Here is a 25,656-nt window from a genome sequence, read left to right as displayed (position 1 = left end):
TAATTAGGAAACTGTAATTCTCTTTGCCCTGATCAGATGTACTTTTGATTGCTAATGAATTAATAATTGAGATTTTCCTTTGTGTTAATGTTTTGATATTATTTTGAGGTAACCAGATGAATCAATTCTCTCACTAGAATAAGTAAATTTTTTTCTTGATTTTTACAGTCTCCTAAAGTATCAACAAAATTAACATATCATTTCCACATGATTTTATGGAGAATACATCTGTCTTTTGTATGATGACAAAGTTATTTTTAATTGCTTACATCTCTATAGGTCTGTCATTGAAAGAGATATGTGCACTTACTGCAGAAAACCCTTGGGCACAAACACTAAAATGATTTTAGATGAATTACAAATTTGCTGCCATTCCACTTGCTTCAAGGTAAGGATATGTTTATTTTATTTAACTAAATATAAAATTGCATAATGCCTGGAATATAATTATTTAATGAAATACATGAGACGAAGTTAAAGCTTTCAGAAAAACTCTCATTCACATTAATAATTCACTACTTAGATATTTCTCAGAGTTCTGCAGCCTAACCTCAGAGGTTTATAATTACTATCTTGGCTTTAGGCTTAGAGTTGATTACTGACACATTCATTCCTATTACCCTGGAGATTTAAACCTAAAAAAGATAAACACTTCTTTTCTTTATAAAAGTTTTTGCAACATTTTAATAAATCATGCATTATATAAAATATATAATGAAGTCCAAAAAGGAAAAGAAATTGTTGAGAAAAAAAAGCTAGAAGCTCCTTATATCGTGAAGGTAGGACCGATAGGCTTAACAATTGTTGAAACTCAGTCTGCTTTTGAGAGCATGTTTGATGATAGTTCATTGTGGCTTAGTATAATAACAATAAGGCCCACATAGTAGAGTGCTTGACAGTTTGTGTTTTTATATTTCATTGCTTTAACTTCTCACATTGGGTAGATTAACATTACAGAGTTTGGTGTAACTGGTTGAGCACTGAACTGGGAGTCTAAAGATCTGAATTCGGGTTCTAACTCTGTCACTAACTGTGGCTGTGTGACTTTCGGACAGTCACCTAGTTAGCTTGGCTTCAGCTTTCTCACCTGAAAATGAGGAAACTGACTAGACTTGTTCTTGACTGTAGCTTGTCATTATAATAATCTGAGCAGGTTAGGAGAAAAATAGAATGCTTGGGACCAGCACTAATTAAGTCAGAAATCTCAGAGATGATTTCTGGGCATAGGTATTTTAAAGCTATCCTTAGATAGGTCTAATGGGCAGCCAGTTTGAGAATGATTTGCCTAAATCTATGGGTTCTTTCTGTGCTGACATTCTATAATTGATGGAAGTTACCTAATTCAGTTAAGTAGCTGTAATACTTTGACAACTGATTGCATCTCCTCCAATTAGCTTCAGTGATACATAGCAATCAGAAATATGATGCCTCATTTTGAGCAAAAAATAAAATCTGATTTTATACCATAGTAAATAGAATACTATATAAAATCTATTCTGGAAATGTTATAATTGTTTAATTATGAAAAAATAAAATTTTTTTAGTTATTTCAATTTACTCAATAAAAAAAGATTATAGTTCTTTGTTTAAAATTAGTATGCAGAAAACTTTTTTTTTTGTATTTTTCTGAAGCTGGAAACAGGGAGAGACAGACAGACTCCCGCATGTGTCCGACCGGGATCCACCCGGCACGCCCACCAGGGGCGATGCTCTGCCCCTCCGGGGCGTTGCTCTGCCACGACAAGAGCCACTCTAACACCTGGGGCAGAGGCCAAGGAGCCATCCCCAGCGCCCGGGCCATCTTTGCTCCAATGGAGCCTTGGCTGCGGGAGGGGAAGAGAGAGACAGAGAGGAAGGAGGAGGGGGGGTGGAGAAGCAAATGGGCGCTTCTCCTATGTGCCCTGGTCGGGAATCGAACCCGGGTCCCCCGCATGCCAGGCCGACGCTCTACCGCTGAGCCAACCGACCAGGGCCTGCAGAAAACTTTTTTAAGCGAAGAAAATTCTCCTGGTTATTGCTTTTGAAAAATTTGAATAATTTCCATTTATTATATTTTGGCTAATTTATTTTCATTGTTAATTTAATTATAAAATGTTGCTAAGAATAAAAATGTCCCCCATACTAATAGAAAGAGATGGATTATTCTGTAGCCATGAGAATAAAGAATCTTTAAACATGTCCAATTGATCAATGATAATTTGCTTCAATGAACTTGCCTCTGAAAGCCAACCAATCAGTGATAGCCTCATGCTTGCAAGTCAGCCAATCAACAGTGAATTTGCTCCAGTGAACAAAGGTCTAAAGCAAATGTCAACACTTTCCTACCAACACAACTCACAGCGAGTTTTCCCCTATAGCCTTATGTAAGTCAGAAATTTGTCTGGCTTAATGTCCAGTGTGTATACCTTAAGTAAACAAGTAATAAATGCACTATGTGTTTCTGTTTGAGATATCAAGTGGTGATCTTGTCCTTGTCATAACCAATTTTTGAACATTTATATCTACTTTATAGTAAGTTAAGTAGAGACTTCAGTGGTAGATATGCCCTGAAATGTACACCAACATAGCAGAGAGAAGCTATGAGAATGTATTCAAAAAGTTCTGCATGTGGATCCTAGACAAGTACACTCTCACTTTCTCTGAGGGTTCTCATGAGGCTTCATCTGAGTGTTAATGTGGAGAATAGTACTGAACAAATTACAAGGGCTTTCTATCATGTTACTCTAAGAATCTAGACTTTACTTGTAATGTAAACTTAAATGTATTTTTTCCTTTAGTGTGAAATATGCAAACGGTCTTTGGAAAACCTGCAAGCGGGAGACAGTATTTGGATTTATAGAAAGACAATACACTGTGAACCTTGCTACTCTAAAGTTGTGGGTAAGTGTTAAGCTCTGTAAGACACTATCACTTTTGCTAATATCAATGAGCATTTAATATTGTTGAAAATGGCCTGACCAGGCGGTGGCGCAGTGGATAGAGCGTCGGACTGGGATATGGAGGACCCAGGTTCGAGACCCCGAGGTCTCCAGCTTGAGCGCGGGCTCATCGGGTTTGAGCAAGGCTCACCAGCTTGAGCCCAAGGTCGCTGGCTCGAGCAAGGGGTCACTCGCTCTGCTGTAGCCCTCTGGTCAAGGCACATATGAGAAAGCAATCAATGAACAACTAAGGAGCTGCAACGAAGAATTGATGTTTCTCATCTCTCTCCCTTCCTGTCTGTCCCTATCTGTCCCTCTCTCTGACTCTGTCTCTGCCACCAAAAAAAAAAAAAAAAAAAAAAAAAAATGTTGAAAATGAAGGATTTTAATAAAGCAAAAATATTTTATATTTAGTTAAGAATTCAGCTGCAGAGGATATGATAGTATTTTGTTTTTGGTAAAAAAAAAAAAGTCAACATTTTTATTGTCTTCTGATATCAGACCTGACCCAGACACAACTAAGTAAAGTAAAAAGGTTATTTATTTCAGAAAATTTTCCATTTTTTTCTTAACAAAAATCAATCTTCCCTGCTCAAATTGTTGGAATTGAAGTCCATATCGGTGAATGACCTTTTATATTTGCACTGAAATATACGTGTTCACCTAATTTGATTATTATGCTAAATGCCTTTAAATTTTTTTAAATGGGAAATTTAAAGTTGATTATGTATAATTCTATATTAAATATAGCATCTAGGTATTTTTTATCAGTTTAAGATTAAGATTGCTATAATTTGGGCTCTTCATTAGCATAAACAACGTGAGAAGCAAACATCGATGATATGCATTTCTAACTCACACTTCCTATAAACTTAGCATGAAAGCTTTAAAAGTTGACTTAAGAGATATGCACGGTGCCTAATAAATTAGTAAAATAAAATCGCATAAAACTTGATTAGTTTTTAAAAGGCAGTATCAACATTTTATTTTTAATTCGCAGTAAATAGAATAACCGAGATGATATTGGGGAGCTGGTCAGCAGCACTGCATGACTGGCAAGTTTCTGATGTCTTGGAGTGATGAATGAAAAAGCAACATTTGTGATTCTTAAATGAGATCCAAAATATGGAATTCAATGACAAATGTGTAATATAAATGAGGTACTGGGAGGCTACATCTGGGAAATGCTCTGAAAAAATATTAAGAAACCCACGTTCCATCAGGCTGCAGAATCAGTTACAAGAAAAAACCTAATTATGCTCCTACTTTGCTTCTATTTTCTGCTTTCCCCCCGCCAGTTCCCATGTTCCATTTTCCTCCCAATTTCACAGCCTTATCACGATCCAGTATTATATCAAGAGCCTTGATGTATATGGTGATGACTCAAAAACTTTCATTCTCCCAGAAGTCCATGATATGGCTTAGGAGATGTGACCACCAAAAGACTCAGAATTCATTGTGTCTTCCTCCCCGTGTGCATTTTTTATAGTAAATTTAAGTTGTCAAGACATAAATATGAATACCAGGCATCAATTGTTCATATTTATAGTATGACCAAAAGTGATGGATGCAGTAGAAGAAAAAGTAAAATGCTAACTATACCATGACCCCCTTGATGAGTGATTGTTTTAAAAATTTTAGTTATAGGTTTATTTTTATACTGAATTTGCATATCTAACTGTTATTTTCTTTTAAATTTTCAGCAAAGTGGATTCAATAATTCTGACACATGGAAATCAAAGTGAAAGCATTCATTAAGGAATTAAAATTTTTATTTCAAGAATATGCAATTTAGAAAAGCTTTTACAGTGAAGATTGACTTTTGTATACAATTAACAATTCTGCTATTGCATAAATAATCTAATTGCCAATAAGGTCATGTACATAAAGGAACCATCTGTTATCAGGCTAGATTCAGTCATCAAAAATTCAAGTGGTTTCAGTTACCAATGTCAAAGAAATGATGCTCCTGGTTGCTGTGAGCATTCTCAACCCTAAACAGGTCCATTTTTAGGCTGTGATCATGATTTCTACTATAAACAAGTTTCTCATTTTCTCGCCTTTGTTTTCTTAAGAATTTGGATTTGCAGACATTATTGACATTCTGACAAACTCAAGAAAGCAGATATGTGTCCTTCGTGTGCAAAAGAAATGACAGAAATTTTCTTATAACGTTTGGCAGAAAGATAATAACATATATAAGTCGTATGGAACTCATAAAATCATTTGAACTTTCTGGGTCTCTGTGCTTTTATCTGTAAGATGAGGGACATTGAAAATTGTTCCTAAAGTCTCTTTCTGCTCTCCAAATTATTCTAAAGCAAATTTTTGTTCGCTCTTTAGAAATATATCTGAATATGTGAATGGGGAATGGGTAAAATTATCTGACATGTATTTTACATATTATAATTTGTTAAATGTTTTGCATGCATTTCAAAATCTGGGTATATAAATAATCTGTGAGAAAATAATGGTTATGGACTCCAAAGGCCTGTTCTTTAGCATGTTACATCTATTCATATTACAGAGCACTTTATATTTAAATGTGGCTTATAAAAATAAAAGGAACTGTCAATGATGTGGAATCCTTTTGTGGAGTGTCTATAAATATCAATCACTGACACTGATTTTGTCAATTACAGTAATCTTAATTTATTATATGCTATACCACATTGGTTAACTTAATTATCTAACTGCTCGTGCTGTAGCTTTTATTTTTAAGGAGATTTTCATTTTTTTTTACTTTAAATGCAATCCATTTACAAAAAATTTGTGTATTGATTTTTAGTGAGAGAGGAAAAAAGAAAGAGAGAAAGAGACAGGAACATCTATCTGCTCCTGTATGTGCCCTGAACAGTGATTGAACCAGCAACCTCTGTGTTTAGGGATGATGCTCTAACCAACCCAGCTACCCAGCCAGGGCTAAAGAGCTTTTCTTAAGAATATGAAAATTCTATAACCAGTTTTGAGGAACTGGTATTATTGTTAAGATTGAGAAATTGAACCTTATAAACTATTTTATATGTACATAGCAACTGCTTCTTGAAGGAAGGCATATGGAACATTCAAGAGAGGGTGAAATTTGGGGGAAAGTTTAAGGTGATTGTAAAAAACTAGGTATAAATCAGAGAAATCAAAAAAGATAATCGTGTATTTTCCAAATTTTGATAAATTTAAAGAATTATTCTTCTGTATAATGATTTTAAGCATCTGCTTTTCTTAAAGACTAGTCTGCAGTGTTAAACACAAAATGCTTACCAAAATTCAGCAATCTATAATTGTGGTCCCACCACAGGGAGCCAGGAAAAACAATTAATAATGATTTGATATTCATTAATTCATGCTAGATGAGAAGCAGTGGTAATTGAGCCATATGTTTTATTGTTCTTTTATTACATGCTATCAGAGTGGACCAAAAGAAATAATTTTCTGTGAGTTGAAATTGTGGCATGAAAGGATGGATAGATAATGTCTATTAACATCTCAATGCCTTGTAGTAATTAAAAATCATTTAAATGTCATTTTTAAAGTATCCTATTTTCTAATGCTTTATTTTAAAAAACTAAAAAAAACATACTTCTCACATTTCTGAAGCTGTTTATGGACCCTTTCTTTTACAATAATATATTAAATCAAACCAAAAGCTGTTGTAAAATGGAATAAATGCAGAGTGGAGAGAGAAGGGCTTTGATTCGCCAAGTCATCTTCATTGTGTCGGAGTTTATTCGCACCATAGGAATGACAGATTCCCAAAACAATTTGGAAGGTCTCCTTAAATTGCAGCCAATTAAGTGATGTCTCTAAAAGAGAATTAATTGCTCCAGCAAGGCAATATATTTCTAAAACAGAAAAATGGAAGAAATATAATCATTTCAGAACAATATATTTCTAAAAACAGAAAGATGGAAGAAATATATTTATTTCAGAAATAGAACTTGTTAAAATGGTATTCTTTCTTTTCAAAAGGCCCCCAAATAAAAATTTATTCAAGAAGTAATCTGGCCTGACCAGGTGGTGGTGCAGTGGATATAGCATTGAACTGGGATGCCAATGACCCAGGTTTGAAATCTCGAGGTCACTGGCTTGAGCAAGGCTCACCAGCTTGAGCCCAAGGTCGTTGGCTTGAGCACAAGGTCACTGGCTTGAGCACAAGATCACTGGCTTGAGCAAGGGATTATTTGGTCTGCAGTAGCCCATTCAGTCCGCTGTAGCCCCTCCCCTCTGGTCAAGGCACGTATAAGAAAGCCATCAATGAACAATTAAGGTGCCACAACAAAAAACTGATGCTTCTTATCTCTCTCCCTTCTTGTCTGTCTGTCCTTATCTGTCCCTCTCTCTGTCTCTGTCCCCCCAAAACACACACACACACACAAAAAAAAAAACAACAAAAGACATAATCTGTACATCCTTAATTGACTGATTGCAATTCCTTTTATAACCAGATCTGAGGGAGGAAATGGTCAAGCTCTCACTATGGTTCACTCACAGACTTGTTTACTACAATGGAAAATCATTAGTGTTTAAAACATTTTCCTTCTCAGCCTAACTCAGAGCTCTAACAAAAAAAGTGACTGGTCTCCTACTTGGCAAACTGACAATGACATTTTGGGGAAAGGAGTAGTACTACTGAATTTACTGCTTATTTTGGCACAATGTAAATAAATAGCTTTTAGAGTTTTACCTATTCCATCTTACTCAACAGTTCCCAGGGGCACCCATAAATATCTGCATTAACTTGGGCAAGACATTTCTCTCACAGGTCTATTCCCTGCTATTTAAAATGTGAGGTTTAGATTATTGGCTTTCTAATGTACCCACCAGCTCATACATTGCCTGAATCTCTTCCTGCTGATTACCCCATTCTTTGATGGTCTCTTTTGTTAGGTGACTTAAAACTGTCCAGTGTTTTGTATGTAATTGAGAATTGCATGTTGACTTTATCACAGCACAAAGGTGGGCACCATTCTGAATCTTATTTACTGGATCTTTGTCCAGCCACTTGAGAAGTATGATTTTTGAGAGATATTACTGAAATGTTCAAATGCATGAATTAGGTAATAGTTTTAGTTTTTTCACTATAAGAGACAAAGCTGAACATCATCATTGCTTTATAAATGCTATCTGGGAAAGTTCTTTTACTGCCTTGCCTCAGTATTTTCTTTGATACATTCTTCCCATTCATCCATTGAAAAGAAACACAGCACTTTATGAAAGAAGACCCATGAAGAAAATAAAATACAGTGATTAGGTGAAGGGGGAGAGTTAAAAATAATGTCATTAACTGATATTTGAAATAAGATCAAAATGATGAGAAGGAATCAGCCTGTGGGAAAGAACTCCAGGAGCAGATGTTAACTTACTGGTGAAAATCAGATTGTTTTTTAGGCTAAACTTGTTCTTGTTTCTTCTGAACAAAATGGCATGGAAGTTCAAAGATTGCAAGAAATAGAGACCAGTCAAAGATTTTTTTTTTTTTTTTTTGTATTTTTCTGAATTTAGAAACGGGGAGAGACAGTCAGACAGACTCCCGCATGCGCCCGACCGGGATCCACCCGGCACGCCCACCAGGGGTGATGCTCTGCCCACCAGGGGGCGATGCTCTGCCCCTCCGGGGCGTCGCTCTGTTGCGACCAGAGCCACTCTAGCGCCTGGGGCAGAGGCCAAGGAGCCATCCCCTGCGCCCGGGCCATCTTTGCTCCAATGGAGCCTCGGCTGCGGGAGGGGAAGAGAGAGACAGAGAGGAAGGAGAGGGGGAGGGATGGAGAAGCAGATGGGTGCTTCTCCTGTGTGCCCTGGCCGGGAATCGAACCCGGGACTTCTGCACGCCAGGCCGACGCTCTACCACTGAGCCAACCAACCAGGGTCAGTCAAAGAATTTTTAAGCTTTCTTTATTCTTCATGCAAGAAATATTAAGATAGTACTTAGATAGCTTTCAATTCTCTGTCATGGGGTGATTTACACTAAGTGGCTGCTTCCTCTTGGACCTCAGATTAATGTCACCCACTTGGAAAAGGGAGCCTCCAGGCGAGCTCTGGTGATGGTGTCAGAGGTGGATCTGGGTCTGAACCAGCCCAACCTGGAGTGGAATCAGTGGGCCAGGTTTGGTTTCCTCACCTCATTGAAAGCACTAAAAGTTAAGTCCCTATCTGCTTCCCAAATAGAAACATTAGAAGATTAGGCAGCATCATTTCAGATCTAAGAGAAACTTTTTCACAGGGATTTTGTAAACATTACACGTTCTATTGTTGCGATATGAATAATGTATCTGATGGAAAGGAACATTCAGGTCTTGGTATAACTTCCTTAACAGTCACAATTTGTTAATTTTACATTCTTTCCCAAGTCAAAAGGAAAGATTATAAGCTTCAAAATTCCTTCAGGCCTACAAAGGCAGATTGAATTGAAAGTCTCCCATTAGAAAGTGTTTAGGGCCTAAGGTAAATGCAGCTTTGGTGTGGTTTAGGAATAGAAAGATTGCCAGGGGGCTGGAGGTGGTGAAAGGAGATGAGGTAAAAGAAGCAGGATGAGACAGGTCACAGTAGTTTCGTAATGGATCACTAATACTTTACATCATCAAATGAACATTGACATTTAGTAGAATTTATTTATACCTTTTATATTTGTGTCATTAAAATACTGAATATTATTATTTTCATGAGTAGGTTTACATTCTACTGAAACAAATATAGTGGACTGATTTTTGACAAAAACACAAAGGCAATTCAGTCTTTTTTAACAGGTGTAACAAATGGCGCTAGGACAATTTGACACCTGTTAGTCAAATAAGTTTGTAAATATGATGTATATATTTGCTTGCTTATAGTTTGCATGGGGTGTGGGAGACAGGCTGTAAGCTGGCAAAGTCCTTATAGCCTAAGGCTTAATTTTAAGACTAAGCCTTTCCCACCCTTTTAATACTAAGATCTTTTCAACATCCTTCTACTACTAAGATCTTCTCAAAACTAAGCTTTTCTCCACACCCTTGACTGTTGCATGATGGAGGGTGGTGCACTCTTATGAGGAATCCCTTTTATGCCTCAGATAAGTGGCTTTATATCAGAGACTTCCTTATTTGTATATTGGCTTAAAGGCTTTAATTTTCTCCACCATAAAATAAAGCAGACCAGGGGGCTATCTCGTTAGATTCCTGCCATCAGCATTGCAGAGGAGAAGCATCCAAGGTGGCAGAGTGCTGAAGGAGAAGCCAGTTTGTGTAGAGTTTGTGCAAAAAGAAGGAGATGGGGAACAGAGGTGAATAAGGCTGGTGAGGCCTTTGATTCTAGGAAAACTCAGATGAGTTAATGGCTTTGGTAGCCCTGAATGGAAAGTGAAGTGTTTTCCCACTGTATGTGTTTACTTGCTTGCCAGTGAGAGCTAGGATTAAAGGTAATGGCCCTCCAGTTCTTGACTCTGTTGTTTCATTACCATCTGTCTGAATTAAATGCGAACCTGCATGTGCCAGGTGGCTCTGATGGTGGCCGTGGCTACTGGCTTTACAACACCCATATGCAAAAAATAAAAATTAAAAAAAATAATAAGAACCTAGACACAGAATTTATGTCCATCTTTTGCAAAAGTTAACTAAAAACAAATTGTAGATTTAAATGTATAATGTAGAACTATAGAAGAAAAGCAACATGGCCTTGAGCTTGGTGAAGAATTTTTAGATACAACATAAAAAGCATTATCTATAGCCTGACCAGGCGGTGGCACGGTGGATAGAGCATCGGATTGGGATGTGGAGGACTCAGGTTTGAGACCCCGAGGTCACCAGCTTGAGTGTGGGCTCATCTGGTTTGAGCAAAGCTCACCAGCTTGGACCCAAGGTCGCTGGCTCAAGCAAGGGGTTACTCGGTCTGGTGATGGCCCACGGTCAAGGCACATATGAGAAAGTAATCAATGAACAACTAAGGTGTTGCAACGAAAAACTGATGATTGATGCTTCTCATCTCTCTCTGTTCCTGTCTGTTTGTCCCTATCTGTCCCTCTCTCTGACTCTTTCTCTGTCTCCTATAAAAGAAGATGATAATTTCAACTTTATTAATATTAAAAACCTGTGCTCCATGAAAAACACAGTTAAGAGAATGAAAAGATAAGAGACAGACTAGGAGAAAATATTTGCAAAACACGTATCTGATAACTTGTCCCTCATATATGAATAACTTAAAACTAAACAGTAAGAAAACAAAAAACTTAAATATGGGTAAAATATCTGAACAGACACCTAATCAAAGATCTACAAATAAGCATACGAAAGATGCTCAATATCATTTGTAATTAAGGAAATGCAAATTAAAACAACAATGAAATACTATGTTATGCCTATTAAAATAACTGAAAACTAAAAACTGAGATGACTAAGTGGCGGCCAGGTTTCAGAGCAACAGGAACTCTTGTTCATTGATAATGAGAATGCAAAACGGTATAGCCGCCCTGGCCGGTTGGCTCAGAAGTAGAGTGTCGGCCTAGCGTGTGGAGGACCCGGGTTCGATTCCCGGCCAGGGCACACAGGAGAAGCGCCCATTTGCTTCTCCACCCCTCCGCCGCGCTTTCCTCTCTGTCTCTCTCTTCCCCTCCCGCAGCCAAGGCTCCATTGGAGCAAAGATGGCCCAGGCGCTGGGGATGGCTCTGTGGCCTCTGCCTCAGGCGCTAGAGTGGCTCTGGTCGCAACACGGCGATGCCCATGATGGGCAGAGCATCGCCCCCTGGTAGGCAGAGCATCGCCCCTGGTGGGCGTGCTGGGTGGATCCCGGTCGGGGGCATGCGGGAGTCTCTCTGACTGTCTCTCCCTGTTTCCAGCTTCAGAAAAATGAAAAAAAAATAAAATAAAAATTAAAAAAAACCAAAACGGTATAGCCATTTTGACAGTTTCTAATAAAACTAAATGTAGTCTTACCATATGATTCAGCAGTTATGCTCTTAGGTATTTAACAAAGAATTTGAAAATATGTCTGTATGAAAAACTGCACATGAATGTTTATAGCAGTTTTATTTGTAATAAACAAAAACTGTAAGAAACCAAAATGTCTTTTAATAAACAAATGTCTCAACAAACTGTGGTACATCCATATCATGGAGTGATATTCAGCAGTAAAAGGGAATGAACTATCAAATCTTCAGAAACAGGGATACTTTTTAAATGCATAATGCTAAATGAGTAAAGCCAGTCTGGAAAAGGCTCTATACTGTATTTGTCCACTTATATGACATTCTGGAAAAGATAAAACGGTAGACATTTAGATAAGTGATTGCTAAGAGTTCAAGAGTTAAATAGGTGAAACACAAGAAATGTTTTTTAGCACAAATGAACTATTCTGCATGATACCATAATGGTGAATTGGTAACACTATGCTTTTGTCAAAACCCATAGACCTTTACAATACAAAGAGTGAACCTTAATATATGCAAATTAAAAATCTCATTTAGATGGTCGGGGCAGGGGATCAAAGATGGAATACAGAATGTAGCAAATGAATTCAACTGTATTACAAATGCATGAAAGAGTCTTACTAAAGGTTTCTAGTCTATTTGCTTCTAGTTAGTTCCATATGAACCTTAGCAAAGGCCTTGGATGGTCATAGTTCTTCTGTTGGTTGATTCTCTTATTTACTGACTTCCCTGCTTGGCTTGTCCCTACCTCCTTCAATTAAAGGATCTCTGCAATTGAGTTGATTTCTATTTTCTGAGGAAGAGCATTTAATGGAAGACCCTGTCACGATTTCTAAGACAATGTTATCTCTTGCTCTTTGTCATAAAGTGGCAACTGGCTTTTCTAGCTTGGGTAAGCCCTCTATCACAGGCCACTCAGTCAATTTAAATTACAGATCTCTGACAGAGTAGAACTACAATGTAAACATTTATGTTTGCAAACTGACTAAGCCTTCTTTCATCTCTCTCATGATATCTTGTTAAATGCAGCAAGGAGCAGCTAACATATACTAATATTCTAGCCTGACCTGTGGTGGCGCAGTGGATAAAGCGTCGACCTGGAAATGCTGAGGTCGCCGGTTCGAAACCCTGGGCTTGCCTGGTCAAGGCACATATGGGAGTTGATGCTTCCAGCTCCTCCCCCCTTCTCTCTCTCTGTCTCTCTCTCCTCTCTGTCTCTCTCCTCTCTAAAAATGAATAAATAAAAAAATAATAAAAACAAAACATATACTAATATTCTGAGTTTTTCAAGTCGCTTCTAGAATAATGGGCTCCATAGCTAAGGTAAGTGAGAGAAGCTTGCCAAATATTTTGCCATGACATAACAAGGTCATTAGATTTCCAGCCTGCAATATTTATTTCCTCATTCCCTATTTCTAAGCAATTAGCCAATACCATGTGTTTTTGGCTTCTGTTTGATAGCACACTAATTTTAGTATCACGTTTCAAATAAGTTAAGGCATGACTAAGTGGCTGTAACAAAGAACCTCTAAAACACAGTGGCTCAAACAAGATGGATATTTTTTCTCTTTGTCATGGCAAGACGGAAGTAATCTCTCTGTTCATGAAATTGTCTAGAATATTGTTGGTTTTATAAATTAACTTTTATTGTATTTTATTAACTTTTTTATTATTCAGTGAGAGGAAGGGAGGCAGAGAGACAGACTCCCCCATGTACTTTGGCTGAGCACCACCCAGAAAGCCCACTAGGGGGCGATGCATTGCCCACTAGAGACATTGTTCTGTGGCTCAGCAACCGAGTTCTTCTTAGTGCCTGAGGCAGAGGCCATGGAGCCATCCTCAGTGTCCAGGGCCAACTTACTTGAATCATTTGAGCTATGGCTGTGGAAGGGAAGGAGAGAGAGAGAGAAGGGGGAAGAGGAGGGGTGAAAAAGCAGATGGTGGCTTCTCTTGTGTGCCCTGGCCAGGAATTGAACCTAGGACATCCACATGCCAGGCCGATGCTCTACCACTGAGCCAACTGGCCAGGGCCATATTTTATTAACTTTTTAAATTACTGTGACACACTGCTAACTTCCACTTAACTTGTGGTTTTTATGATTTTGGATTAATTTTTGTCATGCATCTGCAAAATAAGTGGTCCTAACTTGTATTTGTATGGATTTCATCTTTCCCTAGTTACTTTTTGTATTGTGTATGTGTCACTGTTGAATTCGTTGAATTTACAGTTCCATAGAATCCCATTTAACTTGAGATGCTTTATAAATTAAAACTCTGGGACTAAATAAAAATTTTACTTAATATGAACTGTATCCATTATATGCCCCTAAATTTGCCATATTTACCACTGTTGTAAAAACAAAACAAAACAAAAAAACTTGGATTGAGATTACTCCTTTAAATCCCAATGTGGAAATGGAGAAACCCAAACCATATATGTACCAATATTAATAATTTTTTTCTTGCACAATAACTTTCACTCACTGGAAACCAACTGTGTTTCAGGTACTTTAAACACATGTGTTTCTGATTTTCACATCTTCAGAAATTGGAAAAATTTTCAATAGTTGTCAAGTGCACACAAAATTATTCAAGAAATCCTATATACTGCTGAAGTACTTAATTCCATAATGCTTTGAGAGGGTAAATGACATATATACCACAGGAAGAAAAAAAAAAAGATGTAAGCATCAAAATATTCAGCCTCAAGGTTCCTTTTGTTTATTTTTTGTTCTTATGGTTTATGGTTCCCCCAAATCATCATCACTTCTGACACCAATTGAAAATTCAAGAGATCTCAAGACCACTGGCAGATTTATTACACTTTCTTTAGAGCTAGAGAAAAACTTTCTTTTTTAGTTATACATGTGCTTTAATGATATCATCAATTCATTTTTTCTTATACATGATCCTGGAAAAACTAAAACCAAATCTGAAATAGGATGTATAGTTTATTCTACTGGCAGAAGTGAGCAACAAACCTTCCTTTTCTACCTTCACCTTTTCATCCCCACCCTGCGCCCACTTACCTCTAGCCTCAAGAGTCTGTTCAATGATGGTTCATATAGTATGTTTGCTAGACTACACTTACTGTGCTTACATTTTTTAAAACATGCCACAATATCATCATTGTTTCTTCCGAATCAGCTGTAATTCTTTAATCTCAAATATCCAGGCAGTGCTCACACTTCCCAAATTATGCTATAAACATTCTCTCTCTATTTAAGTTTGTTGGAAACATGATGCAAAACACTCTGTACATTGCATTTGGTTAATATTCTTGTCTTTTATAATTTGTAAATTCTTCATCTCTCTTCTTTCTCCCTTTGCAATTTTGTTGTTGTTGTTGAAGAAGAAGAAGGAGGAGGAGGAGGAGGGGGAGGGGGAGGGGGAGGAGGAGGGGGAGGAGGAGGAGGAGAAGAAAGAGAAGGAGAAGGAGAAGGAGAAGGAGAAGAACAGGAAGCAAGGGGGGAGAAGAAGCCGAGTCACTTGTCTCATAGTTTCCTGCAGTTTGTACTTTCGTTTCATTTTGTTTTATACGTGTTTCTTGGCCCTCACATTCCTATGACATGAGATTCGATCAGATTCAGGTCTGGTGGTGCTGGAGGGTGTGTGTGTATGTGAAGTCTACTTAAATGATATTGGTTGCTGCCATTGGAGCACATAATGCCTTTCATTTTGTGCTTAGCAATTTATTTAAGTATTTTGAACTAATGGATTTCAACATATTTTATGTGTTTTAATCCATGGGAGTTGTTACTGTTCTTCTTGACACTTAAGTACTCTAATCTTTGGACAATGGGAACTTATTTCTATTGTCTCCTAAGGCCTTTCAACATAATTCTACCAGCTTTCATAAAAAGTTGCAGGCTCATGTAGTACATTTTTCCCTATCTTAGACCTGCAATCAGCATTCTTTTTCAAGATTCCTGGACTCTTTTTATGAAAAGTGGTAATTAAAAACCAAAATTAATGCACTAGAATAACTCATTGCTATTGTGCTGGTCAATATCTCTGGGCCATTTCAGTGGGTGGTGCTGAAAAGAACTTTTTTTTTTTTTTTAACTAAAAAGCATAAATGAATTTGCACTGATATTCCAGTCAATTCAATCCAGGATTATAGGTTAAGCTCGTTGACCTTAGTGGATATCTCCTTTCTCCCATGCCACTAATACTAGTTCTCAATGGCACAAATATAACTCTTATTTGCTTTACACCTCAGTGTACATATCACAGTCTCAAAGTAACTCTTTTGGCATTGGTAGCAACATATTTTTAGTAATTTTTCAACTCAAAAGTTCTCTTAGGAAAGGGATGAAATTTGAAAACTGACAGTATGGATCACTCTTTCTTAAGCAAATACTAATTTCATGGCTTAAACCTATTTACTTGGTGTTATTTAAGATCTGTATAAAAGCGTTGAAGTACTGTCTGTGTGGAGGTCCATCTGAAGAAGAGGGTACAGTTTTCTGCTCAGAATTAGCACCTGCTAATTCAAATGAGTCTCAAGAATGTCTATAACTACTTCTCATCTCTGCTGTGCATTAATCCGAGGGCTAATATATTTGCAGAGAAACTCTCTTGTAATGTGACAGGACTCACAATGAGTTGGCCTCTCCCCATGAGAGAGTCACAATGGGGGTCAAGCCATACCGGATTATACCATGGTTCTCTCTGGTGTCCCTGAACAGTTACCACAGCCACTTTGAAGCACTAAAGTAACAGATGGTAAATTTAAAAGAAGAGCTTTTTAAAAATTTAAAACAAATCTAAATGTAAACCTCCCTTATCTTCTCCATTCCACTCTTTGCCAAAAAAGGAGAGAAAAAAACCATCACAAGCATGATTCCGAGATGTTGATTTTAAAAGTATTATTTACCCCAGATTAAAACATCCACCCAACTCATATTAAAGTGTTTTTTGTTTGTTTGTTTGTTTTTTGTTTGTTTTGTAAGTCAGCCTCATTTTGTCAGCTTTCCCCAGCTGATGACCAGTATGTGAGTGACAAAGAGAGTTATGAGGCTGATGTGTCTAGAAGGCAGCAGCAGGGAGGGGAGCTGCAGCCCCTGTCCAGTTGACTCGTCTGGATGGATATAAAACATCATATCACTTACCTGAATGAAGGGGAAATTTTCTAATCTTAATTTTTATAAGAAAATATTCTATTTAATTTACTTACTCATTTTTATGTAACAGAGAAGTTTAAAACCACTGTAGCTTCCCCTCATTCCCTGAGCAGGGCAGAGGCTGCTGATGCACGGTGCCCCGTGCACCGCGCCAGGTGCGCGAGAGGCTGCTGCAATGGCGCAGCAACGTGCAGGGGTGGGAGCCCACAGTCATCTACTGTGCAGCGGTCAATTTACTGTTTAGTTTGGGATTTTTTAAAAAAGTAGATAAGAAAAAAGTATAGACTTCTTATCAAAATGATATTCAAAGTTCACACTTTGAGTCACCCCCAGACTCTACATCGAAGAATATAACAATGGGAGGGAAAAAAATCCTTTCTGTGGACCAGGAACTGAAGTGAAATGTGAAACTGAAGCCACAGGACTGCCATCTCAGTGCCAGGTGTGGCAGAGACTGGGTAATACAATGTCACAGGGCCGTGGCTGGAGAAGTGGGATGGGGTGACAAGGGGCTCTACCCCCCCCCCCTTTGTTCCGTCCCTCCTGGGAACAGAGGCAGAGAAAGGTGCTTCCCGTTGCTACACTTGTAAGAGTCCAAGAGCCAAGGTAGATGCTAGGATAAACTTAACCTTCATGACCTAGTTTAGTTGATTTACCACTTGACTTTGAATTATTCCTAATATCACGGTGGAATAAGAACACTGAGCAGCAAGAGAAGAAATGGTTCTGGACAATGGGTCTTTGGGGCTAGGCTGAGGCAACCACAAAATCTTTAAAGAGAGAAAAGGAAGAAGGAGAAGAAGAAAAGTCATACCAACTCAAGTGATCTAAAAACCAAAATTACCAAACATACATACAAAGTTGACACTAAGAAAAACAGCAAGTAATATAAAATATTGAGAAATGTAATCATTCTAGACAAAATGAAAATAAATGTACCAACTTAAAAAGACTTTAAGTTTAGTATGTTTACAGTTATCAAGGAGATAAAAAAAGGAATAGCAGCATTCCAAAGAAATGGAAAATTATGCAAAACAGATAATTTAAAAAAACTCAGTAAACTGAATAAATTGGGATAATCAAGATTTGAATAAAAAATAAGGAATATGATTTCAAACATGTATATTTTGATAAATACTATAAGTTTAGATAAATGTTTTACATCTCTATTTATATAAGTTAAATGTGTGCATATATCATATACCTAACAAGTAGAATGTATACATACTATTCAGGTATACTTGGAACATTTTCAAATATTGACAGTGTACTAAGGTATAAAGGATGTCTCATCAAATAAAGTTCATGTGGTAAAAGATGAAAAAAATGTATATACACAAGCAAGTAAAATTGTATTTTTAAAATTACAAATAAACCAAAGATAAATAACAATAAAATAACAGCCAAACAACCACAAAAGCAGAAGATGCCAACATTTATGGGAATCAGCCAAAATATTTAAGGTAAATCTTAGCCTTAGTTTATTTAGTAGCAGAAATAATTTACATAGAAGTATATATTTTAGTAGGCAGTGTTGTACACTATTTCTTGTTCTTCTGGTCATATGGTACTACTGCATACCACTGTTACCTTGAAGTTATGTGTCACCAATGACTTGTTTTGGTCAATGAAATGAGTAGAAGGAATTTTGTGCCAGTTTTAGGCAGGGACTTTATGAGCTAGTGTACGGTTGGCCAGAACCTTTGTTCTTACCTTGACAATTCAGGATGCATGATGCTGGAGCCTCCCTTAGCCTAGGTGCCTGAGTAAGGATGACAATCTTCTCAGGTCACTCTGACCCTCTTCCTGTCTGTCCATATGTGCATTGCAACAGCATCAGAGTGACATATTGCCACCATCTCGTTTCCAACTTAGGTGTCCACAGTTATTACCTGGATTTCTGTCTTGACAAGCTAAGTCATTTCAGATTTTCTTCTTTGGAGATGCTTGCAATCTGCTGGCCTAATCATATAATGAGCCTGATCTTTTAAAATCATGGTTTTTTGCTTGTTGTTTTGTCAATCTCCAGTTTTTAGTAGCATCTGGAAGCTTTCAGACACTGTTTTCCATGAGTAATAAAAAGTGCTTACAAATACTATCAAATAAATCCCTGGGTCTGAAAATGGGCTTTAGGCTGGTTATAAAGCTGAAAAACTGTGCCACTAGTTAATCCTCCATTCTACCCATTTGACATCCCTTTAGTTACCAGAGTATGTTCATCTTTGAAGTTGTTTGCATTCTGTTTTGGTGAAAGCAACCATATCTTTAATAAATGTATTTTCTGGTATTTGACACATATTTTCCTTTTGCAAAAAAAATAAATAAACAAAAACAAAACAACCCCCCCCTAAATATTCCTGAAGATAAGAAATAACATATCTGTAATCATTATGACAAATTCTTTTGTGACATGATTATAATCATTGTTTCTGTGATGCGTCTAGACAAGATATTATAGTTGAGACACAGATCACTCCTTTAATTATTATTCTTTTCCAAAAATTAATTATGTGCACAGACCATGATTAGGTACTCACTGATGATAAGTTTTGAATAAACTCGCAGTAACTACTTTGAGGCTGGCTTATAACTTCTGGAATGTGATGATTTGCCCAGGAGAATGCTGTGCTGTTTTCTGTTTGTGACTTCCACCACCATTAGCTTAGATTCCAATGGTCATGTCCTTGTAGCTGTGCTGGTCCCTGAAAACAGAACTAAAGGTATCCCCTTTCATGGGAGGGCTCCCTGCCCTGTTGTGTCACACAGACTGTCCAATGATTTCTGACTTTGGTTTGTAAGCACTTTAGTGTGACTGTAATTTTTTGCAGGGGAGTTTTATAAAAGCTCTAGAAATGATCAAAGAAAATTCTTTTGTAGTGAAGAAAGAAACCTTCGTCACATTGACATTTATGATAAAACATTTGGGGAAAACAAGAAAATAGATTGTTCTAAACCCAAGTACTTTTAAAAGCTCTGGAGTGGTCACCAAATATGATGGTAGTTTGAATTGCCAATTTTTGCTGGCAAGACTCAACTCATATCAGATCCACTTTTAATTCTGAACAAATTAAAAAAAAATTAAAGATGGTTTTAAATACGAGGTTATTCTTCAAAGTTTAAGTGATCTTACATGCTTATTGTTCAAAAATGTCTATCTGTTTTGGTTAAAAAAAGTTTCAGGTTTTGAAAAAAGTTTCTGAATTTATTACATTTTTGAATTTTAAAATACCTCCAAAACCATTTTGAGATCTGTTCAGGCCCAGCATAGGCTGTGAGAGAGGCTATTGACACGTGAAGAATCCAAATGGCTGGAAACGCAAAACAAGGCAGTGAATGAAGGTTTATGCTCTTTTGTCATCTGAGCAGAAATAAGTATTGAGCGAATAGCCTTTGTACTGCCAGAAATGTTGTACCAGCCCTGACAACTTTGTTGATCTTGGAAAACTACTGTTCGCTAATCTGTGCTTGGTGACTCTTAAAGTTTCAGTAATATTTACTTGCTAATGAATCAGACCTTGCTTCAGGCATTCCTGACTATTGATTTTGCATTGGTCAGTAGTTTTGATTGATAAGCCACTAAGACCAGAGCAGGGTATTCTGCTGGGTGCCACCCAAGACCAGAAAATACAATAGATATTGCAGTTTATGGGTTTGAACTCAGGGGCTTAATCTAGCCAGGCTTCCTAGCTAAAATCTTGGCTGTGCCACTTACTGGCTAGGTAACTTTGGGCAGATCTTTTGATCCCTCTCTGCCTCAATTTCCTCATTTATAAATCAAGTATAATAGAAAGTACCTCAAAGGGTTATTTGATGATTAAATGAAAATACAACTAAAGACCTTAGAATAGTTGCTGCATTTAATAAGAACCAATCATTATTATTAGGATAAATTGTAAAACATTTCATTTTAATGGGAGTGGTAGATAATGAACTATTCATAAAAACAAAATAAAGTGACCACAGAAAAAATAATATTAACTAGGAATTAGAGCTGAGTGCTGTGTCCTAGTTCTGTCGTTGTTTTGATATATTCTGTAGTCTGTCTAATAATGACTATCACACTTGCCCAATGCCTCCCAGCTTTCTAAGGACATCTAGATGAAGTAATGTATGCTTTCTACATCATCTCCCCTCAAATTTTCGCTGAAATTAATTGCTCTTTCTGAGCACTCCCTATGCTATTGACTTGTATTTTCTTTTTATTTATTTATTTATTTATTTTTATTTTTATATTTCTGAAGTTGAAACAGGGAGGCAGTCAGACAGACTCCCACATGCGCCCGACCGGGATCCACCTGGCATGCCCACCAGGGGGCGATGCTCTGCCCATCTGGGGTGTTGCTCTGTTGCAACCAGAGCCATTCTAGCACCTGGGGCAGAGGCCACAGAGCCGTCCTCAGCGCCTGGGCCAACTTTGCTCCAATGGAGCCTTGGCTGCGGGAGGAGAAGAGAGAGACAGAGAGGAAGGAGAGGAGGAGAGGTGGAGAAGCAAATGGGTGCTTCTCCTGTGTGCCCTGGCCGGGAATCAAACCCGGGACTCCTGCACACGAGGCTGATGCTCTACCACTGAGCCAAATGGCCAGGGCTATTAATTGAATTTATTAAGTGATATTGGTTAGTGGAACCATACAGATTTCAAGTATATGCCTCTATAACACATCATCAGCACACTGCATCATGCGCTCACTATCAAAAGTCAAGAGACTTTCTAGCACCATTTAGCCCCTTTTGCTCTCTTCCACCTCCCTGCAACCTCCTTTCCCTCTGGCAATCACCATACTGTTGTCTGTGTCTGTTTTTTTGTTTTTTGTCTTCTTCTTAATATTTTCACCTTTTCACCAACCCCCCCAAACTCCCTCCTCTCTGACAGCTGCCAGTCTATTCTATGTTATTTTCATCATAATACTTATCACGCTACCTTGTATTATAGTTAGTCTTTTTTATGCTCTTTTCCTCCAACTAGATAAGTCTCAGTGGTGGAGATGCTGTTTTATTCACTTTTTTTTTTTTTTACTGAAGTTGGAAACAGGGAGGCAGTCAGACAGACTCCTGCATGCGCCCGACTGGGATCCACCTGGCACGCCCAGCAGGGGGCGATGCTCTGCCCATCTTGGGGCATCGCTCTGTCGCAATCAGAGCCATTCTAGTGCCTGAGGCAGAGGCCACAGAGCCATCCTCAGCACCCGGGCCAACTTTGCTCCAATGGAGCCTTGGCTGCGGGAGGGGAAGAGAGAGAGAGAGAGGAAGGAGAGAGGGGAGGGGTGGAGAAGCAGATGGGCACTTCTCCTGTGTGCCCTGGCCTGGAATTGAACCCGGGACTCCTGCACGCCAGGCCGACGCTCTACCACTGAGCCAACCGGCCAGGGCCGGTTTTGTTCACTTTTAAAGTATTATCTAGCATTATAACTTGAACAAATAGACAAACAATAATTGTTTATTTAAAAGGGCTCTGACAAGTACAGCTTGCCAAATGAACAGAATTATTATTATTGTTGTTGTTACTGTTATAGCTACTACTATATGTGATTTTACGGGTATAATTACCTGGGAAGTTGGCATGAATTTGAGTAGTAGAGTTGGGTGGGGTCAGAATGGAGCAACCCACACAAGGATTACAGGAATACCCTGGAGATATTGTGGGTTTGATTCCAGACCACAGCAATGAAGTGAAATGTAGCCTTGCTGGTAGGGTCTTGCCTTCCGTTTGTAAAAACATTGCAATTTCTGTGGAGTGCAATAAAGTGAAGCACATTAAATGAGGCATGCCTATAGTTACAGAAATTCTGGCTTCGTGTATTTTAGTTTTCTCTCTGCACTATTCCTTTACATGAAAATACACACATTAGATGCAAGTGTTTTTCTAGCTTTTAATTGGATGAGACATAATTAATGATTATGAGGGGGTCTGCAAAAAAAAAAAAAAGTCTGATCCTCCTGTGTTCTTCCCGTGTTATTACCATTTGATAAATTAAGTTTATGGAAGTAAATAATTAGGTTCTTGTCTAAATTTCAGCTAGAATTTGGGGATTTATTTATTTCTCATTTATTCTTTAAAAACTTTTATCATTGTTTCTTTGCTATGTGCTAGACACCGTGCTGGGCACTAGACAAGAAATTTGGGATACACAATATTCAAGTCTTTTCTGGGTGGATAGACAGGAATCTTCATTAAAATGCAAAGAAAAGCTTGACCTGTGGTGGCGCAGTGGATAAAGTGTCGGCCTGGAACGCTGAGGTCGCGGATTCAAAACCCTGGGCTTGCCTGGTCAAGGCACATATGGGAGTTGATGCTTCCTGCTCCTCCCTCCCCCTTCTCTCTCTCTCTCTCTCTCTCTCTCTCTCTCTCCTCCCCTCTCTAAAAATTAATAAAAGAAAAAACAATGCCCTGGCCGGTTGGCTCAGCGGTAGAGCGTCGGCCTAGCGTGCGGAGGACCCAGGTTCGATTCCCGGCCAGGGCACACAGGAGAAGCGCCCATTTGCTTCTCCACCCCTCCGCCGCGCCTTCCTCTCTGTCTCTCTCTTCCTCTCCCGCAGCCAAGGCTCCATTGGAGCAAAGATGGCCCGGGCGCTGGGCATGGCTCTGTGGCCTCTGCCTCAGGCGCTAGAGTGGCTCTGGTCGCAACATGGTGACGCCCAGGATGGGCAGAGCATCGCCCCCTGGTGGGCAGAGCGTCGCCCCTGGTGGGCATGCTGGGTGGATCCCGGTCGGGCGCATGTGGGAGTCTGTCTGACTGTCTCTCCCTGTTTCCAGCTTCAGAAAAATGATAAAAAAAAGAAAAAACAAAAACAAAAACAAAATGCAAAGAAAAAAAAACCCCTACTGTAATTTGGGCTGGATCAACAATGAAACACAGTTGGGGATCTCTGATCTCAGTTTAACATATTAGGTGATTTTCTCTTGCAGTAATTGGATCTATCAACTTGAATGAATGTAGTGCTCATATTAAGGTATGTCCACTCTACTGACTGAAATTTTACGTTTCGAACATATGGGGCTTACTCCTAGAATTTTACTCTACGAAAGAAGTTTAAGGAAAGGGTGGTTGGATGACTGGGAACTGTACTAAAACTGTCATTTTCATGACTGAACTTGGGCAAGTAACCTAACCATGTTAGGTAATTTCTAAAATGGAGATAATAAGCTGTTCCTAGATTTCCTTGGAGAATTAGATTCAAGAAAAAACTATGCTGCTGTGCAATTCTGTGATTGGATCAATTTGAAGTCCATAGATCTATTAGAGGTATACGGAAAAAAAAAACCCAAATCAAAAGAAGTTTACTTTTTCTCTTAAAACAATGTGTGTGGTATATAGGTGTTTCCCATCAGCTTATAGTATTTTAAATGTATCCATAGAGCATAAAGTTTTTAATGAGACACGTACTTTTGTTTTTTTTTTATATCTTCTTTGTAAACCTCTGAAATCATCTTGTGTATTTCTCTTAAAATAAAATAAAAATTAAACCGAGCAGCTATGCATGGAATTTCTTTCAAAACACAAAGCCTATAAATTTGCATCAAAATTTAAAAAATCAAGACTGCTTTAAATAAAGCCTTGACACCATCAACCTCTTTAATTGCGTGGCAGAGACTGGCATCCTGTGGATACCAACTTAAAATCAGTGTGCATTTTAAGTGTCTCTGATGTGTGTACCTGTGTAATTTACAGAAGGGGTAAAAAAGAGGTGCTTTAATAGGAAGGAAGCAAAGAAATGATTTAAAGGTTTTCTAGACATGAATCATTTCATACTTTTAAAACAGAAAGAGGGCAGGCAGATTTGTCTTTTCAGAAAAAGAATGTAGAATACAAAGAAATTGAGGCCAGAACGTTTTATCTCTCTTTTATGTCTAAATTTCAACGAATGCTTTCTAGTTAAGAAACAACGATTTTTATTAACATTATTACTTAGAAAACAGAATTCCAAAGCTTGACTACTAGTTGCTTAGATGTATTCTATAGACCATTTGGGCAAATGGGGGGAGAAACAGGCTGTTTATTTCTCTCCTCTAGAGTGTATAAATTTTGAAGTAAACTGACTGCTTTTCTCTACATCTTAATTCTTGTTGTCTTCACTAGGCTTTGCCTATTCCCAATTTCTTTTGCTAATGTGGAATCCAGCAGCTCTTTGTTCTCCTTGTCTGTCGTCTCCTTTCTTTGTGTGTAGGGATACAGCTACCCGCATCCGCCACTGAGCATGCGGAAAAAATCCTTCAATAGTCCTTTACTTAGGACTTTTCGGTAGTATTGTTCCACTTCTCCAGGTTTTAGTAATAACCAGAATATTCAGAAGATAGACGGAAACTTGGAAAGGTGATGGGTGATACAGGTGGTTAGGAGGTGGTCTAGCAAGCTGCCGGGAAGGTTCAGGGTACTTATCACACACAGTTATCTAATTTATTCAAGCTCTCACCAAGCAAGTTAAATACACACAGAAGCTACGGATATATAGATTTACAATTTAGAAGACAATTGTTTCTGAGCCAGTAGGCACTGAGCCATATCAAAAACCAGTTGATACAATGTGCTAGCAGTTCTAGATCCATAGGTACATTGTCACAAAAATTGGTATGTAAAGTCCCTGAGCAGGGCCCTTCACTAGACAGTGTATCATCTGAGGATGAGAATCAGTTGTGTGGACTTTTCTCATAATAAAATATGAGACTTCCATCTGTCTTAAACATTCAAAATACTAAGACAATAGTAACTGAAGAAAACTAGATTCA

The 25,656-nt window shown here is 38.1% G+C and overlaps 1 protein-coding gene and 1 non-coding gene across 12 annotated transcripts in view; one reads left to right on the top strand and one right to left on the bottom strand.

Moving 5' to 3' along the window:
• SCEL (sciellin) overlaps window positions 1–6,588 on the top strand; it is a 134,149-nt gene extending 127,561 nt beyond the window's left edge. For all 11 annotated transcript variants that reach the window (XM_066235764.1, XM_066235767.1, XM_066235768.1 and 8 more), the window contains 3 exons: window positions 280–388; window positions 2,778–2,880; window positions 4,622–6,588. In XM_066235764.1, coding sequence (XP_066091861.1) covers window positions 280–388; window positions 2,778–2,880; window positions 4,622–4,638 — 229 coding nt within the window. In that variant the 3' untranslated portion in view covers window positions 4,639–6,588. The remainder of the gene's footprint in view (window positions 1–279; window positions 389–2,777; window positions 2,881–4,621) is intronic.
• Window positions 6,589–21,444: 14,856 nt separating this feature from the next.
• TRNAT-CGU (transfer RNA threonine (anticodon CGU)) lies at window positions 21,445–21,520 on the bottom strand. The gene has a single exon. It is a non-coding gene; the product is annotated as a tRNA-Thr (tRNA).
• Window positions 21,521–25,656: the final 4,136 nt, after the last annotated feature.

The sequence above is a fragment of the Saccopteryx bilineata genome, chromosome 6 (assembly GCF_036850765.1).
Source record: "Saccopteryx bilineata isolate mSacBil1 chromosome 6, mSacBil1_pri_phased_curated, whole genome shotgun sequence".
In the NCBI taxonomy this organism is placed as follows: Eukaryota; Metazoa; Chordata; class Mammalia; order Chiroptera; family Emballonuridae; genus Saccopteryx; species Saccopteryx bilineata.
The sequence above is the reverse complement of the archived record's forward strand: the minus strand, read 5'-3'. Positions and strand labels throughout refer to the sequence as shown.